Source organism: Diadema antillarum, unplaced genomic scaffold, assembly GCF_040938485.1.
Source record: "Diadema antillarum isolate AM-2024a unplaced genomic scaffold, OU_Dant_1.0 scf00000206, whole genome shotgun sequence".
Classification (NCBI taxonomy): domain Eukaryota; kingdom Metazoa; phylum Echinodermata; class Echinoidea; order Diadematoida; family Diadematidae; genus Diadema; species Diadema antillarum.
Window position 1 is genome coordinate 510,075 of NW_027271095.1, and position 26,572 is coordinate 536,646.

At 40.3% G+C, this 26,572-nt stretch overlaps 1 protein-coding gene across 2 annotated transcripts; it reads left to right on the forward strand.

The window, feature by feature from the left end:
* Positions 1-10,809: 10,809 nt before the first annotated feature.
* Positions 10,810-25,845, forward strand: LOC139724067 (derlin-2-like). 2 transcript variants are annotated; one of them, XM_071635271.1, is made up of 7 exons: positions 10,810-10,927; positions 15,736-15,869; positions 17,842-17,907; positions 18,519-18,686; positions 19,079-19,274; positions 23,105-23,195; positions 24,132-25,845. In XM_071635271.1, exons 2-7 carry the CDS (start codon positions 15,777-15,779, stop codon positions 24,280-24,282), a joined length of 765 nt encoding a protein of 254 aa, XP_071491372.1. In that variant the 5' UTR covers positions 10,810-10,927; positions 15,736-15,776; the 3' UTR covers positions 24,283-25,845. The 2 variants fall into 2 exon arrangements, with proteins under 2 accessions (XP_071491372.1, XP_071491373.1); XM_071635272.1 differs by lacking the exon at positions 10,810-10,927 and adding an exon at positions 13,274-13,357.
* Positions 25,846-26,572: the final 727 nt, after the last annotated feature.

Below are 26,572 nucleotides of genomic sequence, written 5' to 3' on the forward strand. Positions count from 1 at the left end.
CGCCCACCCTCCTTGTTTGGAAGAACTACGGTACTTCCGCCTTCGTATCATCTATCTCATCACTAATGTTACGTAATCCTGTACAGTGTTTGAAGAACTGGATTGAAAGGCCCTCGCGTTCTTTGCAATGGCTTTCATTTCAAAAGTCGCAACATTACAACCTTAAAAGAGTACAACACTCGATCGACAGATAGAGCAGGGGCGTCACCAGCTTTTTTTCAAGGGGGGTGCGTTTCGACCCTAATGTAACGAGATTTTTTTTTTTTTTTTTTTTTTGACAGACATTTGGAATACAGGCAGCTCTCAATCCCTAGACTTTTACTGTTTTTGATGGAAACCAAGCGGGGAAAGGGCACCGGCGTATCTAGGATTTCATCTTGGGGGGGGGGGGGGGGGGGCTGTTAGTATGCGAGGGAGCGAGCAAGAGGGGGGAGGGGGAGAGGGTGTGAAAGTGCCTGTTGTCCCCCCCCCCCCCCCTCCCACGGTGAGAACTTTTTGCATTTTGATGTTGTAAATGGTGCAATTTGATGCAGGCTTTTTGCGTGTTTTTATCGACTTGACAACAGTCCCACTTGTTTAAGGTAGCAGTACATTTTGTTGGAATTTGTTGTTGAACAATGTGCCTATAAACTATATCATTTCAATAAACTTCTTGTATTGATTCTTACACTGATGTCATGAACGCGACCGAGCCCGAGCAAGCGGAGAGAGCGAGGGGGGATTTGATGCATGTTTTGCTTGTTTTATCGACTTGAAACAGTCCCATTTGTTTAAAGTAAAGCAGTATATTTTGATGTAGATAATTATCGAACAATTTGCCTATAGAATAGTATCATCCAAATAAACTTCCTGTTTTAATATTTACATTGAATATCATGAACGCCGCCAAGCAAGAGCGAGAGGAGTGACCGAGGGGGGGGGGGGAATGTGGGAGGGGGTGTCCCCCTCCCACGGTGAGCACTTTTTGCATTTTGATGTTGTAAATGGTGCAATTTGATGCAGGTATTTTGCGTGTTTTATCGACTTGAAACAGTCCCACTTGTTTAAGGTATCAGCACTTTTTGAAGTAAATTGTTATTGAACAATTTGCCTATAAATGGTATATTTCAAATAAACTTCAAGTAATAATTCTTACACTGATGTCATGAACGCGACCGAGCCCGAACAAGCGGAACAAACAAGGGGAGAGGTTGTTGGAGGGGGTTATCCCCCTATATAAATGGATTATGGAATGACGGTGTGAAACGACAAATTACTGGCAGCAATATCGGGAGGATGACTTAACGATTACATGCGAGCGAGCGGAGCGAGCGAACTTGAAAATTTTGACATTTTACAGTCCCATAACTGCCGTTTATAGCCATATTTTTTTGCTTTAGAAATTAAGGGGGGGTGCGCACCGGGCGCAACTGCTGGCAATTACTTGCAGCAACATCAGGTGAATGGCATAGCGATTAAATGCGAGTAAGCGAAGAGAGCGAGCTTGAAAATTTTGACATTTTACAGTAAAAAAACTACCATTTGGAGCTATATTTTTCCGCCTTGGAAATGAAAGAGGGAGGGCGCACCGGGCGCAACTGCCGGTAATTACTGGCAGCAACATCAGGAGAAAGGCATTAAATGCGAGCGAGCGGAGCGAGCGAGCTTGAATATTTTGACATACAGTAAAAAAAAAAACAAAACCTGCCGTTTGTTGCTGTATTTTTTCGCTTTGGAATTTAAGGGGGCGCATCGGGCGCAACTCCTAGCAATAACACTTACTGGCAGCAATATCATAGGAGAGCACAACGATTACATGCGAGCGAGTGGAGCGAGCGAGCTTGAAAATTTTACATTACAGTCCAAAAGCTGCCGTTCATAGCCATATTTTTTCACTTTGGAAATCAAGGGAGGGGGCGCACCGGGCGGAACTGCTGGCAATTACTGGCGGCAACATCAGGTGAATTGCATAACGATTAAATGCGAGCGAGCGAAGAGAGCGAGCTTAAAAATTTTACATTTTACAGTCCAAAAACTGCCGTTCTTAGCCATATTTTTTCGCTTTGGAAATTAAGGGAGGGGGCGCAACGGGCGGAACTGCCGGCAATTACTGGCAGCGACATCAGGTGAATTGCATAACGATTAAATGCGAGCGAGCTTGAAATTTTTACATTTTACAATCCAAAAACTGCCGTTCTTAGCCATATTTTTTCGCTTTGGAAATTAAGGGGGGGGGGTGGAGCGCATGCCACCGGGCGCAACTGCTGGCAATTACTGGTAGCAACATCAGGTGAATTGCATAACGATTCAATGCGAGCGAGCGAAGAGAGCGAGCTTGAAAATTTTTGACATTTTACAGTAGGAAAACTGCCGTTTGTAGCTATATTTTTTCGCTTTGGAAATTAAGGGGGGGGGGGGGGCGCACCCGGCGCAACTGCAGACAATTACTGGCAGTAACATCAGGGGAATTGCATAATGATTAAATGCGAGCGAGCTTGAAAATTTTGACATTTTACAGTCCAAAAACTGCCGTTTGAAGCTATATCTTTTTTGCTTTCGAAATTAAGGGGGGCGCACCGGGCGCAACTGCTGGCAATTATAGTATGCAGCAATATCAGGAGAATTTAAATGCGAGCGAGCGGAGCGAGCGAGCTTGAAAATTTTGACTTTTACTTTTTACAGTCCAAAAACTGCCGTTTGTAGCTATACTTTTTCGCTTTGGAAATGAAGAGGGGGCGGGGGGGGGGGGGGGGGCGCCCGGAGCGCTATATGCTCCCCCTGGATCCGTCACTGGTAGTCAAGGGTGTCGGTTTATGTTCATGACTGGGGGAGGTATGACCAGCGAGGTGGCGTCGAAGTGACCAAGCATTGGAAGGATGTCCAAAATCTATCTAAATGGTAAACACTGTATAGAATACACTAAGTACTAGTAGATTATTATGTATAAAATCAGTGCTGCCAGAACCAGGGGTGCAAATTGTTTTTGCCCACGATTTTTTTTCTTTTTTTTTTTTTTGTCCCCGATGCAAAATTCAAAAAAAAAAAAATAGATTAAAAAAAATCATAATTACTTAGGGTCCGGCGTTGAGCTCGCTCGCAGACTGAAGTTTTTTTTTTTTTTTTTTTTGGTTTTTTGTTTTGTTTATTGTTTTGTTTTTTTAAGGGTCTGAAGGGGGGTGCGTTCGCACCCAACGCACCCCCCCCCCCCCCCTGGTGACGCCCATGTAGAGTATTATATAACACGTGCAAAAATTCAGATTCAGAGTAATATTGATTTCCTTCAATACCCGGTACTGATCATCATCACCGTCATGAATACGATGAAAATTATTACAATGACAAGTCATGAAAGAGGAGCCCCCCCTCCCACCCCCCCACTCCCAAAAAGAAAAGAGCAGCTTGATATCAGGCACGCCTTACAATAGGGCCTACAACTCGTCAATATTCTAGTCCTATTTTGGAGTGACCTCAAGGATCACTCGAAGATTTTGGAGTGATCCCTGAGGTCACTCTAAAACGAGTGAAAATTAACATTTCCACTCAAAATTCACTCCAATTTCACTCTAAATTCACTCTTTTTTGTATTCACTCCTTTAAGAGTGAATATTTTCACTCGATTTTTTTTAGAGAGATATATAAATTAGATCATTCTGTATAGTCCGGCCATCGCTATATAATATAAACAATATGATAGTTATCCTTTGCAATGACACGGATTGTTCGTCTCATTTGTATATTCATTCATAGAGATATTTTGAAATACAATCATATCCTTTATCTCTATGACTTTTACTTCTTACAAATTGTTAAAACAAAATAATTCGTCACCCCAAGCATGTATGCTTTGTATTCCTATTACCCTTTTAGCGTTAGACATTTAGATGGAAATAATTGAATTGAATCAAAACAAAAAATCAGTTTGAGACTAAAAAAGTCTTACAGCGAAAATAGTCGGCCCAAATTTCTAGCCGATTTATCTACAACTATACCTGTTTCGCTCGTACAGCTCTCAAGCCTTATAGGCCTATATACCATAAGGTGCATGGGCCTATCCAATTTATTTCTGGTTGTTGTTCTTGTTGTTTGGTATTATTCGTTTGGCCAAATTTTTCTCCTCTTTGCACGGACACCTCGGTTGCATCTCTAAAGACAGAAAAATTCGTCTGTTGGATGATTTCTGTAACATTTTTTTCTTACTGTGACGATTCTCGCTCCTTTTATTCCCTGACGCCTATAGTAGTCCATTGTTGAAATGACAGACTGATCTTTCGGGCAAGGTTGCTCATTGTCTGACGCCTGTCAGTAACTGCATGGCTATTAACAATGCCCACATAATAATAGTAATAATAATAACAACAATGATAATTATAATAATAATAATGATAATAGCAATAATGATAATAGTAATAATACTAATAATAATGATAATAATAATAATAATAATAATGATAATAAAAATAATGCATTCTATTAAAACACATCAAAGTGCAATGGTGGATCCAGGCGGGGGAGCACCGGGCACCCCCCCCCCCCCCGCTTATTTTTTTTTTTTTTTGGCAAAAGAAATAAAAAAAAAGGGGTGCATATTTTGATTATTGTAAAGGCCCCCCCCCCCCTTTTTTTTTTTTTTAAACGGAATTCCTGGATCCGCGGCCCCCTGTATTTTACACCAGTTCTGGCGTCTGGCATCCAAACTATACTCGTGCAGCGTAGGGGCCGTGGTAAGCTTTGAGGGAGCTGCAGCTCCAGCCAATTTTGCCCTCCCCCCCCCCCCCCCCCCCATTTTTTGCCTTATCAAAAAAGAACAAAAAATGATCGGGGACTTAAGCTCGGGAAAAAATCCCAACACCCACGCATTTCAATTGAATTTCCAAAGATTCCGCACGACTGGGACCCTTTCCACCTATAAAAGTCATATGATTGATGTTTCAAACCTACGTGAATGAATGTCCTATTTACTGTCCTTTACGGTCTTATATACATGTTCATAATACTCGTCAGCAAAACTTATTCCATTTTATATACCTCTCACACGCACCACCTTCGCACAAAATACTTTCGTGTTTATTCTGGTCCTATTAAAGCTTTGGAACAATTTGTCAATTGATGTTAAATCTGCCCCAGCTTATCTGTATTCAAGCAAAGATAACCCCCCCCCCCCCCCCCCCCCACCTAGCTCCTTGCATCTTGTATAATTATGTCGATTGATGATTGACTTAGTACTTAATGACCAATGTGTGTATACGCATACTTGTATACCGTATGTCACTACTCTCTCCGTTTTTATTTCTTCTCTTCTCTTCCTTCCCATCTCCCTCATGTTTTTGTTTCTTACCTCAGCCCTCTATTCATTTTGCAATACATTGTATATCATTTCCACTCATCTGCATGGACTTTTTTTTGGGGGGGGGGGCGGAGGGGGGGGGGGGGACCTTGTTTACGATCTGTGCTTTTTCACTGGGTCCCCGGGCACAACGAATGTAAGCATCGATCTGGTTCAATTTTTTTTTAAAATTATATAAAACGATATATGTGTCCCCACAAAGGGTACGTTTGTATTAGGCCTACATGTGAATGGTTTGTGACAATGAAATGAAGTTGAAATTAACTGAATTGAAATTGTGTGTATGTGCCTGCAGGGTTTAGGCCTATACTAACCCCGTCGCGGGGCGCTGTAACACAGTAACAGCGCCCCGAAGCAACCCATGCAATTTTAGGAAGCACTCAAATGCACTGCAACACGTAAACAACTCACCGCTCAAAAGGACACTTGGATTCGCAACGAAAAGCCACATGATATAAAACCATTATTGTTGAACAATAGAAACGACTATGTATTTCTCACCATTACCTCCGAAAACAAGATAAATAGTCATCTTTGAGACCGTCTACTCGAGATACTGTCCGTTCAACGTTTTGAACGTATCACGTAAATATACTGATCTGCGCATGCGCAAATGAATATGCATATTTTACGTCATCTGCCATATGTACAATGTTGCTCGTATTTGGTTCTCGGTCTCATTTAATAAAGGACACCTGTTCGTACCAATACCATAGGTATCATGGAGTTCAAAAATGCTCTAAGTGAAGTAGAGGAGGATGCAAAAAGAATTAAGTTCAAAGTGGAGCAAATAGAAATTATCGAGAACGCAGTGAAACAGAATGACACCTTCCTAATGTTGCCAACTGAGTTTGGCAAGAGTGCTTGCTTTGGTTTCATCACCAAATCTTGGAAGTTGGATAAAGCAGGGCTGCACACTAACCCATTTTTTTTTTCTGCCGGTCCAACCTGTCTCTGTCGGATCAGTAAATATCCATTTTTCCTCCCCATTTTTGTACTGGTCGGAACAGAAAATTTACTGGTCAACAACAACCTGAAAAAGCATTAACTGGCTTTCAAATTTATTTTCATGTTTTTGTCGACAATAATATTACCTCCCCCCCCCCCCAAAAAAAAAAAAATACATTTTGCAAATAAATATTTTGTAAACTCAAGTGCCTTGTTTATGGATCATTTCCTTGAGAAGGAACAAAAAGGAATCATTTGTGAATTGTTTTGTTGATACGAAAAGGAAGTGAAAAAAAAAAGAAGGGACTGAAATGCGGTTTTTAACTTTCCTCCGAAAATTTCTTCCCGTATCTTACAAGTATGCGTTCTTGAAAGTACACTGCAGGGTCGAATTTGTGATGCTTTGTACTCCTATCTCTTCTTCGTGTATAGAACCATTTTAAAAGAATTGAATGTTTGTGAATTAAAGTGTTAAATGATTATGAACAAAATCAGATTGTATCAAATGCGTTTGCGACTTTTTGTCAACATCGGCGCACGTAGAGTAACACGCGTTACTTAAGTTGCTGCGCTTTTCACATGTTTGGTGCTCAGCTGGATTGTAATGATTATATGAATTATTTTTGCTGTATAGTATTTTCTGATGCACGTGCCAGAAGGGGTTCTTTATTTTTCTCCCGATAATCTTTTCGCATTTGTGCATGCGCTCTTGAAAGGTATATACGGCAGCATACGGCATCAGGGTCGAATTCACGATCCTTTTTGCGCTTATTTCTACCTCGTGATATCAGCGGGATTGTGACGATTTCATGAACTTTACTTCGGATCACTGTTCGGATGTAATCTGTTGTGATGAACACACCAGAATGGTTGACAATGCGCCCTTTATTTTGCTCCGATAATCTTTTCGCATTTCGTAAATGCGTCCTCTCGGATTAGGAGAAATGATACGGCCGAATTCATGATTCTTTTTGCACCTCTTGTTCACCTCAAACTTCAACGGGATTGTGATGATTTCATGAATCATTTTGGCTGTAATTTTTATAATGCACGCGCCAAAAGAGGTTTAAAATGTGTGCTATTTTTCTCCCGAATTTGTGCATGCGGTATGCGTTTTTGAAAGATACACAGCATGCAGGGCCAAATTCACGATCCTTTTTGCGCCTATTGTTTCCTCAAATTTCAACGGGATTGCCATGATTTCATGGATTATTATTCGGCTATAATCTTCATGATTCACATGCCAAGAGGGGTTGAAAATGTGTTCTTTATTTTTCCCCGATAAAATCTTCGAATTTCGTAAATGCGTTCTTGAAAGATCATAACACGGCCGAATTCATGATCCTGTTTGCGCCTATCAATTTAATATCAGCGGGATTGTGACGATTTCATGAATTCCTACGGCTGTAATCTTTTACTTTGCACACACCAAAAGGGGTTGAAAATGTGTCCTTTTATACTTTTTACAGATAATCTCTCCCACATTTCGTAAATGCGCGTCTTCTCGGATTAGAAGGTATTCACGGCCGAATTTATGATTCGTTTTGCTCCTATATTGTCTCCTCAAACTTTAACGGCATCGCGGTGATTTTATGAATTATTTCGGCTCTAATCTTTTGTGATGCACACACCAGAAGGGTTGAAAAAAATTCTTTATTTTTCTCCCGAAAATCTCTTCGGAATTATTCATGCGTTTTTTGAAAGACAGTATTCAGGGCCGAATTCGATATCCTTCTTGCGCCTATCGTTTCCTCAAATTTCAACGGGATTGCCATGATTTGATATTCGGCTGTAATCTTGATGATGCACCACCAGAAGGGGTTGAAAATGTGTCTTTTATTTTTCCCCCTATAATCTCTTCACACTATTCGAATATCACGATTTTTTTTGCGCCTATTTCTATAACTCAGATATCAGCAGGATTGCGATGATTTCGTGAATTCTTTCGGCTGTAATCTGTTGTGATGCACGCACAAGAAGGATTGAAAGTAGTTTTTTTTTCCCCGATAATTTCTTCACATTTGTGCATGCGTTTTTGATAACCAACATGGCATGCAGGACCGAATTCAAGATCCTTTTCGCGCCTACTGTTTCCGCAAATTTCAACGGGACTGCGATGATTTTATGATTTTTTTTTATATTTTTTTCTCGTCACATTTTGTGCATGCGTTCTTGAAAGGTACACAACAGGACAAATTTTGTTATCCCTTTTGTGCCTATCTTCATTATGAGACCATTCTGAAGGAATGAAATGAAAACAAACGCAATCAGATCTTTATACTGCTGTAATTTTTTCAATTTTTCTAAAAATCTGCACAAGTAAACTCGTTCTAACATGTCATCTGCCACGCTTCTACAAAGCCGGGATCGGATCATGGGTTAAAAAAAGGCATTTGTGAAATGACCACAGAAATGCGTGCGCCTCTACGAATACATATTCCTTGTCTGATGGCATGACCGCCGATCGTAAGCAAACGAACGATGTATACGCGTTGGGGAATACCGGCATGCATTTCAGTAGTATTGTACATACACGTATGTATAAGGCTTAAAAGGGTATTGATCAAGCAAGACAACATAAAAAAAAAGCCATGGGGAGCAATGGACTACAATCCCAATGACCATGTGGATGGATCTGAAAGGGTTAATTTCTAGTTTTTCATTAACCAATCCATTATGCCTTTAAGATGAAAGCCAATCTAAAATTTTATCAATTTCACGACAATGATAAAAAAAAAATCCAGCAGAACAGTGCAAAAATGATAAAATCGGATAAAAAAATAAGGAAGTTGTGACATTTGAAATTTCAAAAATTTTCAGAAGTTACTTCTTGTCCCATTGCTTTGAATGAATGAATGAATGAATGAATGAATGAATGAAATGAATGAATACTCAAGAGTCAATTGTATTGATCTGTATGTCACAGTACATAGAAATTTAGCTTCCAATTCTTCCAACTTGTTACACACAATAATTATGAAACACACACGCACGCGGACACACACACACACACATACACACAATCAAACAGAAAGTGACAAGCCTGACAGAAAAAGAAAGACAGGAAGGATCTCCTCTCATGCGGTAGTAAATCTTTGGAAAAAAAAAAAGGTCTCTCAATAAATAATCAAACAATTCTCAACTATTGGAAATAAACAAAACATGTATGTAACAGAAGTGTATTCAATTCAAATCACAGTAGAAAATAAACATGAAGCAAAAATGAATATGAGTCCCCAAGAAGCAGAGCTTGTGAGTGGAGCCCATTGTGAATGTACAACATTAAAACTATAATGTACAGTGTGAAAGGAAACTTGATCTATAGATGAGACATCTGGGGCATTGCCTCTGCAGACTGGGGAAAAAAAACAACAAAAAAACCAAAACATACCCTCTATCATGAAAATCACCTGTTATTTTCTTAATCCTTCACATCTCCAGATGTTCATTATGTGTGCACTTCCTTTATTGCAAATAAATAATGAACCACACATTCGAAATGTGCTTAAAAAACGAAATAAATAAGTGCCGGTAGGCCCGATAGTAAATCATCGCCCAGCATGCATTCTATTTGTTACGTCTCATGAATATTCATTTCAGTTCTCAGCGAGCTTTCCGTGTTTTTTTTTCACACGCATATATTGCGTATTACAGTATGTGCTACGTTTTATCCATATTAGCGCATGCGCTGTGTAAGTCGTACTACAATACGAAATGCGGTAGGACTATAAAAACCTCAGATAAACTCTTTCACAGGGCTCTCAAAACAGATCATATTGTAAATTGACTTCGCCTGCCGTGATTGTAAGTATCTTATCTAAGAGTAAGGCTACTAATTTCAGTATAAAACCCTGTATTTTGGTCTCTGGTCACGTAAATGCTTAGCCATATCAGGTGCTTCCGTGACAGGTATAGGTTTGCTGTGCGACCCCTTTACGGTACGTATTTGTCCGTATGGGGTCGCTGCTGCGGTTAGGCCTATACCTACTATCACCGGTCCACTCCACGTCTATATATTGTTTTCATTCCCGGTGTAACGACTCCCGTATCCCCCCCCCCCCCCCAAAAAAAAAAAAAACACCAAACAACAACGACAACAACAACAACAACAACAAAAACCCGCACACACGTACACACACAAACTAACAACAAACAAACAGCACGCTTTTCACACAACATACGGCCAAACGGCCATCCTAACTATACAAAGGCCAAAAAGGGAATTGCTTATAAATTGCGTAAAACGTTTATATGACAACACACATCTAATTTGAAAAGCATTTACAAAAAAAAGGAAAGAAAATGGTTCCTTTAATAAAGATAATAACAATTATAAACTGTGAAGGGCAGAGTTTGTCTGATCGTATACCCGGCCCTGTCTGGGACATCTCGACCTGGTCGAGCTGTCCGGAGTCCGGGTCGCATTTTTGATTATCCAGGATTGGGTTATACGAAGGTCGAGTCGTCTATCCGCCAACTAGCTAGTCTGACGTGTACTAAAACTCGACTTTCAGTATTGTATGCAGAATGATAGTACAGCCAACAGCGCGCATCATCAGTAAGGCAGGAAGTCTTCTCCTCCGCTGCTGCTGTCGGCTGTCTGTGGTCCGGCTAATCTAGACTCCGACCTACTCGACACTCCTGCGGGATCCAGAGGTGGGTTGTTTCTTCCAATTCTGACATTTAAATCCAATGAATGTCTAACGCTAGTCAACTATACACAGCCCAGTCGCTGTAAAAACGCGTTTTTACGAATGAACTGAAGTTGAGATCATTCGGTCAATATCAATAGATGGGTCTAACAATAGAAGTAGGTCTATATCAATAAGTTTAGATCTAGGCCTAGACTAGTCTAGCCTATATCATGGGCATGAATATGGTGTAACTTGCTAGGCCCTACTAGTACGGTATGCAAAAATTTACCACTAACTGTTACCGTACCATTACCAGGACTCGGGACAGGAGGCAGAGGCAGTAGTTTTAAATACTCGAGTACCTGGTAACCGTTAGACACTCGGTCTCCTCAGATGAGGGAAGATTTTTTGGAGTAATTTATGTACTATAGATTCTAGACTAGCTAGAGGTTGTACAGAATCCAGACTGCATAAATTGACCAGCCCATGGATGCAGTATTTTATTGTACATCAGTGCCAGTGGGGTCACATTGGCCATTTGACCGAAAGATCGGTCTGTATCTCAGTCCGGGAAACCCGCTCATGAGGACCGCCCCCGCGTACGAGGATGGTCCCTCCTCATGAGGACCTCCCCCCTCCTCATGAGGCCCCCCGGGGAACGCCTCATGAGGCCCCCCCTTCACTTCTTATTCATCTCACATCTGACGTATAAATTGTCGCAACTTTGCACGGTGATTTTTTGTTACACACACATGTCCACTATCCATGATGAAAAGAAGAAAAAATCCTGTCTGTTTTTTTTTTTTTTAAATCGAGTTTTAATCACCCGATGCAGAGCGCCCATCAAAACACGGGCGCCAGCGCGTTCGCACAATGCAAGACTGCCGCACCTAGCGGCCTGATCCGACTAAATATTTTCGATGCTTTTTTCTGCGGCTCTCACCTCTCCGCGCACGAATTAGCCTCGTGAAGCTGAAGTCTGACATCTTTTTACACAAATTCGTAACGAGAAAAATTAAATCAGTACTAACCTGATCTTGTCCATATATTCCAAATTACTATTCCACACTGATAGAGTAGGTGGGTAGATGACATACTCCAGTTTGTTAGCAAAATAATCACTTTGTAGGTATGACGAGTTCACTTTCTTCGTCAATTCCGCCCACGATTCCGCCGCCCGCTTACCGTTTGGGCGCTTTCTCTGGAATCATCCCGCGACGCGACGTACGTCGCATCACATCACGCATCCAGCACATACCAGTCTGGTACTTAGTATGTGCTGGATGCGTGATGTATGCGACGTACGTCGCGTCGCGGGATGATTCCAGAAAAAGCGCCCAAACGGCGGAATCGTGGGCGGAATTGACGAAGAAAGTGAACTCGTCATACCTACAAAGTGATTATTTTGCTAACAAACTGGAGTATGTCATCTACCCACCTACTCTATCAATGTGGAATAGTAATTTGGAATATATGGACAAGATCAGGTTAGTACTGATTTAATTTTTCTCGTTACGAATTTGTGTAAAAAGATGTCAGATTTCAGCCTCACGAGGCTGATTCGTGCGCGGAGAGGTGAGAGCCGCAGAAAAAAGCATCGAAAATATTTAGTCGGATCAGGCCGCTAGGTGCGGCAGTCTTGCATTGTGCGAACGCGTTGGCGCCCGTGTTTTGATGGGCGCTCTGCATCGGGTGATTAAAACTCGATTTTTAAAAAAAAAAACAGACAGGATTTTTTCTTCTTTTCATCATGGATAGTGGACATGTGTGTGTAACAAAAAATCACCGTGCAAAGTTGCGACAATTTATACGTCAGATGTGAGATGAATAAGAAGTGAAGGGGGGGCCTCATGAGGCGTTCCCCGGGGGGCCTCATGAGGAGGGGGGAGGTCCTCATGAGGAGGGACCATCCTCGTACGCGGGGGCGGTCCTCATGAGCGGGTTTCCCGGACTGATCTGTCCGTCGGGGAATGTTCCGCGGAGACTACGTCTGGCTTCATGGATCCCCTCCGTATACAGACCGAAGTCAATGATCCCAGCTCCTGTGTGTGGAGCAACGCGCACAGATCAAACGTTACGATAAACCAAATTTCAGACAGCTTTTTTACATTCAAACAAGTTTGACACGACATGACACATATGCAGCAATATTTGGGGTTAATTTCTCACATTGTGCAATCGAAATACAGTAACTCGGTTATAATGCAGAAATTTTATCCATATTGCAACATCGCCGTTCGCTAGCAGTAAGTCGCCATTTTGAATCTGTAAACCAATCACATGCGAGGTACGTGTTTTAGTAAAAAAAACGCGTAGAAACTACCTCGCATGTGATTGGCTAATAGATTCATACTGTATGTTTCTGCAGTTTGAACGTGACGACGCGGCGGGCTGGTTGATGTATGTTTTACGTTGAAAATTCTACCAAAATATTGGATTATTCATTAATCTGGTGAGTGTAGTCTATTCTTGAATAGTTTATTTAACTATACAAGCTTAAATTTGCCGACCTAGGGCCGTGAATTAGACGCAATCGAGAAGGGTGAGGTACCTCACCCATTTTTCCATAGAGACAGTGGTTAATAACATCCACACAGCAATGGGTACTGGTACCTTCCGTCTGTCTACGGAGGACAGCGTTGTGGCAAAATATAAAAGAGTCCTCCGGACAGACGGATCTTTCTGTCTAATTGGCCATTGGCATTGGCATTGGATCATTATTCATAGTTTTACTTCCAGTATTTTCACAAAGGCAATGTTTTGGAATTAATTTGTGCCAGATTTGCAAAAAATAGTGCTATAGATTTAATAGAGTCGGGGCACCAGTTTGCTGCAGGGGTCCAGTTTGCGGCACCCCTAGGAATATCTAACCATGTCTTCAAAAGTAACGCTAGCGGGGTTAGAAGGGTTTTTTTTTTTCTAAATTGTTTTATTTGAAGAGCAACTGAAGATGCAGAAGAGCTTTCTTTTGATACCAGAATCATGAAATAACTCGGATGATGACCTTCATAATTCTAATTTAAACCGTCTGTGTCACGCTGTTTTTAAAAAAGTATGACTTTCTTAACAAAACGTTAAGATTTTGTTCTGTTGCTAGGCAACCACCATCATCCCTTGTTTGTATCTTTATACAAAATCTTACTATCAAAAGAGGCATGGTAAGGATTCCTCGTGTAACTGTGTTAAATATTCCTAAAATTAATTTCCTTTGTCAGTTTTGAGGATTGCAACAGTGACCAAAATGTTGGGGATGGGTCCGGTTTGCAGCACCCCATGGCCATGGGATTTACACACATAGCGCTATTTTACGTGTCAAATTGGGTGGAAATTGATGAAATATTATGTACATGCGATCTTGAAAAACTATGAAATCGTGAAGGATCGAGATAATGAATCCAAAGAAAGTGTTCTAACAAGCTGAAAACTAGTTGGACCACCAAAAAATATTTTGTTTTTGCAAAATTTTAATGTTTGAAGAAATCAGGGGACATTTTTTTGTGGGCCGGGTGCTGCAAACTGGACCCCCCTGCCGCAAACCGGGTCCTCTCAGGAGTCTTGGTGGTTGCAAATTTTCTGCATGAAATTGATTATTATGACTAGGGTAATTGTCCACCATACAAAATTGTGATGCAGTGTCGAGAGGCCTTTGGTACCTCTTTCAATTTAAAAAAAAAAAAAAAAATTAATTTCTGTTGCCCATTTTACCAAAATACTACTAAATGCCCTTGAAAAGACCTTAACCTGCCACAAACTGGGTCCGCTTCTCTAGTGATAACAACTTCATGACTTCAATAATATGTTATCAAAGATCTAATACACTCCATTATTGTGTAGGATCTTTGTTGTTATTCTGTAGGATTGCACAAAGTCTGTACATTGATGCTCATTGCACAGAGCACAGAACCGACTGGTAATATACTAATAATGACATAGACATCTAGTAGCTTTGGAGAATGTCAAATGTGAAGTCACAGCAGACTCTTTGATCTTGCATTCCCCCCCCCCCCCCCCCCCACACACACACACTCACAAAAAGAGGAGGGGGAATTGTACTTGCTCCTGTGTTACCGGTACCATGTCCATGTCATACTTAATACTTTCTTAATAGTACTCTTTACAAGATGTATGTCTACACTGATTAGGTCTGAATTGAATGAATTTGAAGGCATTTACATCTACTCCATGCGAGTTAGGACTTGGACCCCCCCCCCCCCCCCCCCAAAAAAAAAAAAAAAAAAAAAAAAAAATGTTATAATCAACAGGACCACATGTCATTCCACATACAGTGTATAGCATTGTTACATAGCAAAATAAATTTAGAAAAATCTATTATACAATGTTTAAGATTACAACGACCTGTGTTGCTTTCCTTTGTATTACTAAAACAAGTCTACTGTAAGTTACCTAGATATGTTTGATTAACAACATATTGTTTATTCACATCAGGGCCTGAGAATAGGCTCTCCACCCATTAAGATTGTCTAGTGGTAAAAATGTTGACACTGTAACAATTGACATAATGGTTTTGCACCATCTGATTGTGATGACACAAATGTTCCATGCATTTCAGTTACACGTATATCACCAATCTTGGTTATCAAACGACTGCACCTACAGTTGTAGTTTTAAGGAAAGCATTATTACAGATGAATTACTGCAAGTATTGCTGTTACTGAACAGTGAAATTAGAGGTGCAGACCAAAAGCAGAAGTGCAGAAACTTGCCACAGATTATCCTCATAAACCACCTGTGTAGATACAGCTAATACCGGTATATAATTGTACCATGACATGCGTGTATCTGTCTTTCTTTCCATATGTTTTTCATCAGGTTACAATTCTTGCTGTGAGGAAAGCTGAGTCTCTTGCATCATGGCATTCCAAACCTTTCAACAGGAGTACATGCAGACTCCTCCCATCACCAGACTGTATGCCACATCCTGTGTACTCACGACTGCAGCAGTGGTAAGGAATATCAAGTCTCATCATACAAACCAGAACACCATTTTAGGGGAGAATTTTATCAAGAATCATACACTTTGCCGAAATATATTTCTAAGAAAAGCTGAAAACACAGTGAACATTATGTATGTAAGCAGAACTGTAGGAGCATCGTTAGCATTGGCTTGGTCTGCAAAAGAAAAGATGAAATTACTTTCAAATGAGCCACCCATTCACCCACAGGCAGCAAGTTGCTGATGGTGAAAAAAAAAAATGTGTGTTTGTGTTTTGTGTTTTGTGTTTTTTTAGGTCACATTTTGTACATGACTATTCTAATGACACGGCATTACAGCTGCAATCCACAATGCTACCGAGTTTTGTTCTGCAAGCAAGGGACAGTTCTGTTTATTCCCATTTGTGTGTTGTTTTGTAAATGAAACTGGTAGGAATAGATTATTTATAAATTTGCTATTCATGCTCATTCCATTATCCCAACATTTCATAGGGTTTACTAGTATATTCAGCCAATCTTCAGTAATGAAGTATTGGCAGAGAAGAGTAATGGTGGACATGAAATCAGGTATTTTGAGATGGTGTTGGTTCTATCTGAAAAAATAAAAGAGGAAGGGGGAAGAAAAGAATGGCCTTTGGCTGCCACAACACTACAAAAACCATGTTTGAGCTATTAGTGTTTTGACTGAACATACTTACTTTTAATATGTACAAATCACGTACTCGTTATGCCCCAAGACTCACATGTATTATACCCCGTTCACAGTCCCCCTGTCTAAGAGGACCTCTAGAGGACATGCTAGATGAAAAATAGCTATTTTTTATACAAACTCAGTGGGTGGTAAGAGAGACCCCCGTTCAGAGTCCCCTTGCTGTCTAGAGTGAGGTTCGCATACACTGCTATGGAAATCAGTGGAAGAGTATTTTTTTCCACCACAAACAGTGCTGGTCCCTGGAAGTGCGTGCTGTGATTATGCTAGTCTGGTTTTCAGACCGTTTTCTCACACTAATTTTCTTTTCAGAATATTTACTGCTTCTTACAACAAAAGAAGTAGCAGGTTAAGCTGATGGGCCTTATCCTTTGACAAAAACGGTGACTTCATTAAGGGCGGCAACAAAATCCGCGGAGGGTGCATTTTGTAAAAGGAGTACAGTTGGCAAAGGGTCTGAAAACCAGTCAGACTATGTTCACGCCGTGTTTGTGCCGAGACCGTTCACAGTCATCTCGTCTGGCGTGAATACGGCACAACCTCTAGAGGTTGTGCTAGAGTCGTGCTAGGCTGTCTAGCACGACATTCACGCTAGATTCACGCCAGACTCACTCCAGACTTGTGCTAGACGCTTACGCCGTGACCGTTCACAGTCCCCATCTGGCGTGAACACAGCACGACCTCTAGAGGTTGTGCTAGACAAAGTGGGACTGTGAACGGGGTATTAGAGTGAAATCACATGCATTAGAGAGAGTATACTCTCTGGAGGTAACAGGAGGTTTCTTCATGGACAGGAAGATTGAGAGAAAAGCAAGGCTTTTGATCATTAAGTCAATATAACTCTATATATTTTCACTCTTGTCAGCATCACATATAAAGGGATTTAAAAAAAATCTATTTATTGTTTGTTCAAGCCACTTAACCTAGTGTGTAGCCATTGGAATCTTAAGTTATCCCTTGTGAAAATGTTAAATAAAAGACATCATTAACAGAATGAAAGTCCCAAATTTGTTCTTAAAAAAAAAATCAGAAAGTTTGAAGAGGCTTGATATGTGATGGTGGTTATTGATAGTCAACAAAATGAGAGCAACATCACTATTAGGATCACTGTAAGCATTCTGATGTGTGTTTTCATGTTTTCCCCCTCAATTTGTGTGTTCATAATTTCATAAAAGCTTTAGTTTAATGTGTTTTCTCTCTCTCTCACCATTGGTCAGTATGCATTTATGCATGTTTTGCTTGAACTGTGTTTTCCTGTGTCAATTTTCTTGCAGCAACTGGAAATTCTATCACCTTTTCAACTGTATTTCAACCCAGACCTGATATTCAACCATTTTGAGGTATTTGCATAATAATTGATTGGTATATAAGTGCAAAGAAAGAAGAATGATAATTTAATGCTAATAATGGGAAATAGTGACAATGAATGAAATGTTCCTCAGAGTCAATAGCACATTTATGGCACTACCAGGAAGGTTCTCCCATCAATGTGCACTGATTTTAAAATTACATACAAATTTGTATGATCGCAGATAAATGTTCTATAATCATTTACATGAAAATCTGTTCCTCGAAGTGACATTTTATACAGGTGTACTGTTTAATTTGTTGCTGTTTTACTCCATTTTTTCGATGAAAATTGTCATAATACTCATTCTAACCAGTGATCCCTACATATGACTTGTGTATTCAATTACCTGATAGTGATGATACCTTTCTAAACTAGGTCACTATCAGTCACAAGTTTATACTCATCTGACTAAAAACTAAAACTAATTAGTGCTAAGTCCCACTTGCCTGTGCTGGAGTAAATTACACTATATTTTAAGATATGTGTTCCTTGTGTATCATTTATATGTAAGAAAGATATCATATGATACACTGTACCATATTGAATGCTTGCTTGAAATTCAAGGTAATAATTTCTTTGCCTTTCTGTCTTCATTTCCAGGTCTGGAGGCTCATTACCAACTTTATGTATTTTGGGACAATAGGGTTCAACTTCCTCTTCAACATGATCTTCACCTACCGGTACTGTCGCATGCTGGAGGAGGGGTCATTTCGGGGTCGCACAGCAGATTTCTTCTTCATGTTCCTCTTTGGCGGGTCACTCATGACCGTATCCTTTCTCTCCCCTGCACTGAGGTCACTGGAATATGATAGATACTTCCTCATGTCAGAAATATAAGCTTCTCTGTTTTTTCAAGGAACATCCTTTGCTTTCACATGTATGTTGGCACATCGCCAGGTTCCAAGTTTGGTAGTGGAATCTCTTTTGACCTTAGCAAACAAACTTTGTTGGGAATTTAAAGTTCAGTGGATTAATTTTGTCCTGTTTATTTATTTTTTCTTATTTCTGTTATTCAGACTTTTCAAATTATGCTAGATTCAATTAAAGAATGCAAGTTTATAAATCATTTCAGTAAAATAAGAGACAGTCTAAAGTCGACACCTGCATTTGTTTGAAACCACAGAACCATGAAATATCCTTAACCCTTCAGGTCCTCTCAGATCATTGCTCTCTTTGTCAACCTGGTCTTCCTTGGTCAGGCCTTCACCATCATGCTTGTTTATGTGTGGAGCCGGAGGAACCCGTACATCAGGATGAACTTCTTCGGCCTCATGAACTTCCCCGCCCCTTACCTCCCCTGGGTCCTCCTCGGATTCTCAGTGTTACTAGGCAACTCCATCATTGTAGATTTAATAGGTAAGAAATAAAGTCAGCTGACTGAATGCTTAATAGTGTAAAGTTCAGATGAATACTCTCAACTCTTCAAACTTAGAATAGGGGTTTTGTTTCAAACACCAACACATAAACATCTACCCATAGAAACCATGCTATTACCACCTGCTCATGGTATTGTGGGAAAGTGCATCCCTACATCAACAGTCTCCTAGGAAACAATGTTTTAATTCTATAATAAGCACTAAGAATAGAGTCATCATGTTACTATATCCGAAACTCTGAAGAAGATTTGTGCTGCATCGAAAATTTGGTATGATTTAAAGTTGTGGGACAGTAATGTATTATTCTCTTCTTTTCGGCTTGTGTTTAACCGTAATCTTAATGTGTGGACATTAATTTTCATACAATTTCAGCAATTCCTCTTGCCTGTGAGTTGGTCTGTTACAGATTGCATTTTGAGTCAGTGGCACACCCTTCTGCACAGCTAACTATGGCTTGTTTGTGAAGTAATGTTTGAAGGAGTGTTGGTCTCAAGGAAAAAATGAAAGGTACATGGAATGAAACAAATGTTACATCTTAGCAAGACAGTGAGCAAGTCAGCTGTATATCAAGACTGGGCATTTAAACGTCAGGCAGTCACCCAACATGTGCTGTATCGGCATGTCAAAATGGTCCTCTGACCTCATGGTTACTTGACTCGGACATCATTTCTAGGTCAAACCTTGTTTGACTTGGCAACCCATTTCTAAACTGGCAACAGAATGATTGCGCCACTATGTTATCGTGAGCCAGAGAATTTACCAGGTTATAGCATGTGCCTCTAGGTAACATCAGTGATATGCTGACATCTGTAAAAATTGCATTTTTAGCTCACCTGAGCCGAAGGCTCAAGTGACCTATTGCGATCACTCTTCGTCCGGCGTCCGTCGTGCATCGTGCGTTGTGCGTCGTGCGTAAACTTTTTACATTTTCATCTTCTTCTTGAGAACCCCATGACCGATTTTCACCAAACTTGGCAGGTAGCATCCCTAGGGGGATAGGATCTCAATTTGTTCAAATGGGCACCATGGCCCACCTGGGGGCCCCAAACCCCCTAAAATTAAGGAATCTTTAAAAATCTTCTTCTCTAAAACCAGAAGTGATAGGGCTTAGTTAATACTATGAGTTAGTACATTGATGACTGTAGTTTCAAGTTTGTTCATGGGGGAATCAGGGGTGCCCCCCTTGGGACCCAGGGGAGGGGGGTATGGAGGGGTCCTAATGGGGCCTAAATTGTACATTTCATCTTCACTTTGAGATCCCCATGTCTGATTTTCACCAAACTTGGTAGGTAGCATCCCTAGGGGGATAGGATCTCAATTACTTCAAATGGGCACCATGGCCCACCTGGGGGGCCCCCAGGGGGCCCCAAACCCCCTAAAATTAAGGAATCTTTAAAAATCTTCTCTAGAACCAGAAGTGATAGGGCTTAGATAATACTATGAGTTAGTACATTGATGACTGTAGTTTCAAGTTTGTTCATGGGATTGGTGGAATCAGGGGTACCCCCCCCCCCCCCCCCCCCCCCCTTGGGACCCAGGAGAGGGGAGTTGGAGGGGTCCTAATGGGGCCTACATTGTACATTTTCATCTTCACTTTGAGATCCCCATGTCTGATTTTCACCAAACTTGGTAGGTAGCATTCCTAGGGGGATAGGATCTCAATTACTTCAAATGGGCACCATGGCCCACCTGGGGGGCCCCCAGGGGGCCCCAAACCCCCTAAAATTAAGGAATCTTTAAAAATCTTCTCTAGAACCAGAAGTGATAGGGCTTAGATAATACTATGAGTTAGTACATTGATGACTGTAGTTTCAAGTTTGTTCATGGGATTGGTGGAATCAGGGGTACCCCCCCCCCCTTGGGACCCAGGAGAGGGGAGTGGGAGGGGTCCTAATGGGGCCTAAATTGTACATTTTCATCTTCACTTTGAGATCCCCATGTCTGATTTTCACCAAACTTAGCAGGTAGCATCCCTAGGGGGATAGAATCTCAATTACTTCAAATGGGCACCATGTCCCTCTTGGGGGCCCCCAGAGGGCCCCCCCCCCCCCCCCCCCCCACACACACACACATTAAGGAATATTTATAATCTTGTACTCTAGAACAAGAAATGATAAAGCAAAGTTAATAACATGAGTTTGTACGTTGATGACTTTAGTTCCAAGTTTGTTCATTGCAGATCCCGGGCTGCCTGCCCCCCCCCCCCCCCCCACGCTCCCTGGAGTTGAGGGGAGGGGGGGGGTCCATATGCAGACCTAAGTTTTCAATGTTCTCAGGTAAGAATGTGCAAGAATGCATGGAAGGTGAAATTGCGATACTCAGGTGAGCGCATGACCCCCGGGTCTCTTGTTATTGTACCCCTGCCCACATGTAGTGTGTATGGGAGTATATAGGAATCTCTCCTGAGGTCAGATGGCTATGCAGGCGGTCAGTTGGGCATTTAGGCCAGTTATGTCGTTCAGTCTGTTGCAAAATCTTGTGGATCAAATTACTCCCTCATTTTTAAGCGAATGAATTTGGCAAACATGTGTGTGATGACTATCATAGGTAGATGTGCAAGACACATTTTTCAATAGTAGCAGGTAGTGTGCTGCCATGGTAACAACACACTATGGCCCTCAAAATCAGGTGAAAGGCTTGCATATCAAGCGCCATCTCAAGTTCTTCAGCTGTTCACAAGAGCATTGGCACACATGAAAAACTAGATGCAAAGTTGTACAAGACACATTTTTTGAGAGTACTGTACTGGACAGTATATTGCCATGGTAACAGTGCACCATGACCCCCCCCCCCCCCCCCCCCCCCAAAAAAAAAAAAAAAGCAAAACAAAACAAAACAAAACAAACAAATCAGGTTAAAGCCTTGCAGATGGAACTTCTTCTTCAGTTTTGAAAGGGGTATTCCAGACCAGTCAAAATCAAAAGTTAGTCTGAAATAAAAGAATAGAATTTTACAAGCTTAACAGCAAAAATTTTGATCAAATTAGGTAATCAGTACAGTCAGTATAAAATTGTGTGATGATGGCATCATCACACTCATTTGCGCATATTCATATCCACTGTTCAAGAACTGTGTTGCGAAAAGTAGCAAATCTGTAATATTTCATGACTTCCTTACATTAAATCAAATTTTATTCAAATTTCAGCTGTTATGCTTGTATGATTTACTCTGTCTTTTCAGACTAACTTTTCATCAGTCCAGAATCCCCCTTCAAGCAATTCAAAAGAAATTTGGCACACATGGTGACTGTGATATGAAGTTGTGCAGGACAAATTCTTAGAGTAGCAGAATTGCATTGCCATGTTATATGACTTGTAAAAATTGAATCATCCTAACCCATTCAAAAAGTGATTGAAAAAGAGAAGAGTTAGGAGGGGGAGTTTCATTTTAAAAAAAAGGGGGGGGGAGAAAAGAAGATTTAAAGATTAGGGTTCCTTAGTTGTGCTGTGCAGAAATGTCAATGAAAATATATTACATTTCCCAATGAAAGCAGCACCTGCCCCAAAAAACTATGGTGCAGAAAAACTGCTAATATCTTGATTTCGGTTTTATTTTAAGCTGCGAAATTTTGATAGTAGGAAGAGGAAAGATTACTCTCCCAAGTATTAAAGGCAAACATTAAAAAATAAATGGAGCAGGTCAAACGAAATGACATATTTTGGTCCATTACAGAAAATCATAATCTGAGACTTTGTGGGTGTTGCGTTGGGCGGTTACATTTGGAACATAAATCATGCAATAGAAGTCAGGACTGTTTATGAATTGTTTCTTGACTAATTGACCTTTCTCTGATTTCCCCTGTGTCATTAGGAATGATTGTTGGCCATATATACTTCTTCTTGGAGGATGTGTTTCCTAGTCAGAGGGGAGGTTTCAAGATGCTGAAGACACCAAGCATATTGTAAGTCTCATGAAAATATGGAAGAAAAAAGTATGTGATTGTGAATGTCGCATAGTGAAAAGTAAATGACAGTTTGAAAAAAAGTAATAATCTTTATCAGAAGTGGCATTTACAGAAATTTGTCATGTTTCCTTTGTGTTTATATTTGTGCACCTATTGCAGAAGAAGCATCATTTTAACTTTAAAGGACAATTTCACCTTGATATACATGTGGATGGAGTGAATTCAGCAAAATCAGTACAACACATCAGTGAAAGTTTGAGGAAAATTGGACAATCGGTTAAAAAATTAAAGAATTATTAAAGTTTCTGCGCAGTCACTGCTGGATGAGAGGACTGCTGCCATTTATGGTGTCACATGTGTAGAGTAATATAAGGAAAATATAAAGAAAATTCCACAGAATGTCATATTTTGAAAAAAAAAAAGTACACATTCCCTCAAGTTTTTACTGATGTATGTTAAGGGTAATATTATTCCCCTGCCTTCTGAAAGAGGCAAGTCAAGTGATCTTTTATTATGCGAGAAAAGTGAAAAAATGTTGAATTTTCTATATATTTTTTATATTGTTGTATGCATGTGACATCAAGCTATAGTAGTCTTCTCATCCAGCGATGGTGGCCCTGAAACTTCAAAAATTCAAAACTTTTGAACAGATTGTCCAATTTTCCTCAAAGTTTCACTGATGTGTTCTACTGATATTGCTGCATTCATTCAATCCACTCATATCAAGGTGAACTTGTCCTTTATGGTTGCAAGTAAATTTCTCAGGTGAAATGAACAGTCAGATAGTTAGCTCATTGTATTTTCCACAAAGTGTTCAACTCTTTATTCTCATTAGTTAATCATTACTGAAGTATAACCCACACCCAGTGAGAGTATCAGTTCTGTATATGACCACAGAAATGACTAGTAGTAAATTTGATGGATTTTCTGCAGGAATACGTTATTGGACACCCCACCTGAAGACCCCAGCTATAACCCACTACCCGAAGAGGAGCGCCCGGGGGGCTACGAGTGGGGTGGAGACCAGGAAGCTCAAGGGGAAGGGGGTGAGCAGAACCAGAACCAGAACCAGGGTCAAGACTGAGGTCCTCGGTCAGGAGAAGATGACAAGACCATGACAGCAACAGACGGATGCTGAATATGACAACGAAGGTGGAACCTAGACCAGGATCTGTCCCTGTATGATACTGGCTACTCTCCTTCTGAAGAATACAGTGACGGATGATTGGCACTTCACCAAAATTGGTGACAGGATGTATCCACAGACTGAGAGCAATCACATTGGTAGATGGACTTTACAAGATGTTTCTTTCTGCAACAGACAGAAAAGGAAAGAGTAGAGAAAGTGGCACAAGCTTAGGCAGTGCATGGCTAGCTGTAAGGGAAATATCTGACCAAGTGGGACATGTAGTAGTGCATTGTACACCAGAGGTGAAGTTCCAAGTTGACATGTGAATTTGTGTCACTGACATGAGAAAACCTGGTCCAGCAGGTGTAGCACTCTATCTCTGCACCAGTTTCAAAACAGTGGTGCAGATAATGATCAAATGTCAATATTTGGATATACTTTTGTGATTTTTTTCATTTATATACTTTTTGGTAGGGGTTTGGAGAGAGAGAGAATTGAAAAAGAATTAAACATTGCTTTCATATTTATCAGCTGGTGTGTAATACCATACCATCAGCTGTGAAAGTAACAGAGTTCCCTGTAAGGGACGAAACATAAATGATGATGATGATGATGATATGCCAATGAACATACAAGTACCTTTTACAAGAGTGCAGATGGGATTTGCAATAATTCTCACCCATAGCAGCAGTACATAATTTGTGCCAGTATAGAAAAAAAAAAAGGGAATTATAGTATTTACATGACAACAATCATGGATATCTTATGATGCTGCCCCTTATTTTCAAGAATCTTTTGTAAATTTTTGAAATGCCTGTGAAAGTAGAAATTGAATCATGTCTACTGGCTTCTCTGAAGTGAGTACAGACATTACAAGTTGAGAAGAGCGTATCGCAAGGGATGGGATATAATTAAAAGTCTTTTTCACTCTTTGCTTGTCTAGACATTGATGAGTACCAATGGAATAAATGATGGTAGGCCAGCTGCAGACTTCAGAACATAAGGGAGAAAAATTATGAATTAAACAGGGATGTCACTTCACCTTTATTGCATATTTTCATTTCATCTCTAAGCCATGCAGAATTTTTAGTTCCCCATTCATTACTCTATCCATTTGATCCGGCAGTTGTTTTGATTCCCAATGTGTCCAGTCAACTGTACCTTTGAAATGTCAGTTTGCAATTAATGATTTGCTCAAGTAATGGCTCTATTTTTTTATTAAAAAATGAAAACAAAAACAACAAATTGAGAGAAATTTGCAGAGGCACTTCTACATTTAACAGTGAATAATTTGTTCTGCTATGAATGCTTCCAGGTGCTTTGCAACACATTAAAAATCAATTATCTACATGTACTTCTGAATTGATTTGATTCATATCATAACTTGCCCACTTCATATATGGTTAGAGTGAGAAAGTCTTGTAGCAAATTAACATGATGATCTTGTTTAATTAGAACTCAGGTGTGGAATGTGACTTTAGTTGAGTATCACATTGTAATAATATGTGCCTTATAGCAGGGCTCCACACTAACTTTTTTTTTTTGGTGGCCCGAGAGAAAAATTTGGTGGCCCCCCAAAAACAATAAAAAACATTAACTCACTGCATGCATTTACGTGTATGCATTTCCGGCACAAAAAGTTACGAATTTATTGACATACTTTTAAAAAAAATTTGATGGCCCGATGCGGGCCACCAAATTTGCCCTTTTTAAAAATTTGGTGGCCTGAATTTCATTTTGGGTGGCCCTGGGCCACCGTTAGTGTCGAGACCTGCTCATAGTCTCAACATCCTCTATTTATAACACAGCTTAATTTTAACAAACTAAGGAGATGCCTCAAGTACTCAAAGAAAGTTTTTTAGTCACTGCTAAACTGTGGAAAAGTTTGAGCTAAAATTGCACAAGTACAATTCTAATATCCGAATGCATATACCGTAGTACCATTTATACCAACAAAGATGTGTGAAATGTATTGTATATGGCGGTGGCCAAACCATCGCATTTCATCTGGGATATACCAAAGAAACAGCAGTCATCTGTATTTTACAGCATACTTATAGGACATATTTTATGCATTGTGTGGTGTCAGCATTTAAGATTTACTCTACAAACATTCCAGTGTAAACATGAATGCTCCATACACAGGAGTAACTCGATGGTGTGCATTATTATCTATAGAAACTTGGTTAACTAACGTGCTCCTTGTTTGTGAAATTACAAGAAATTTTCAGGTTGATATATGCTG

What these genes read in the sequence shown, in the direction of transcription:
- LOC139724067 (XM_071635271.1), top strand. Translation starts at nt 15,777, where the DNA reads ATGGCATTCCAAACCTTTCAACAGGAGTACATGCAGACTCCTCCCATC. An exon ending in TACTCACGACTGCAGCAGTG is followed by an intron (nt 15,870 to 17,841) that starts GTAAGGAATATC and finishes ATTTTCTTGCAG; the next exon opens with CAACTGGAAATTCTATCACC. An exon ending in CTGAAGACACCAAGCATATT is followed by an intron (nt 23,196 to 24,131) that starts GTAAGTCTCATG and finishes GATTTTCTGCAG; the next exon opens with GAATACGTTATTGGACACCC.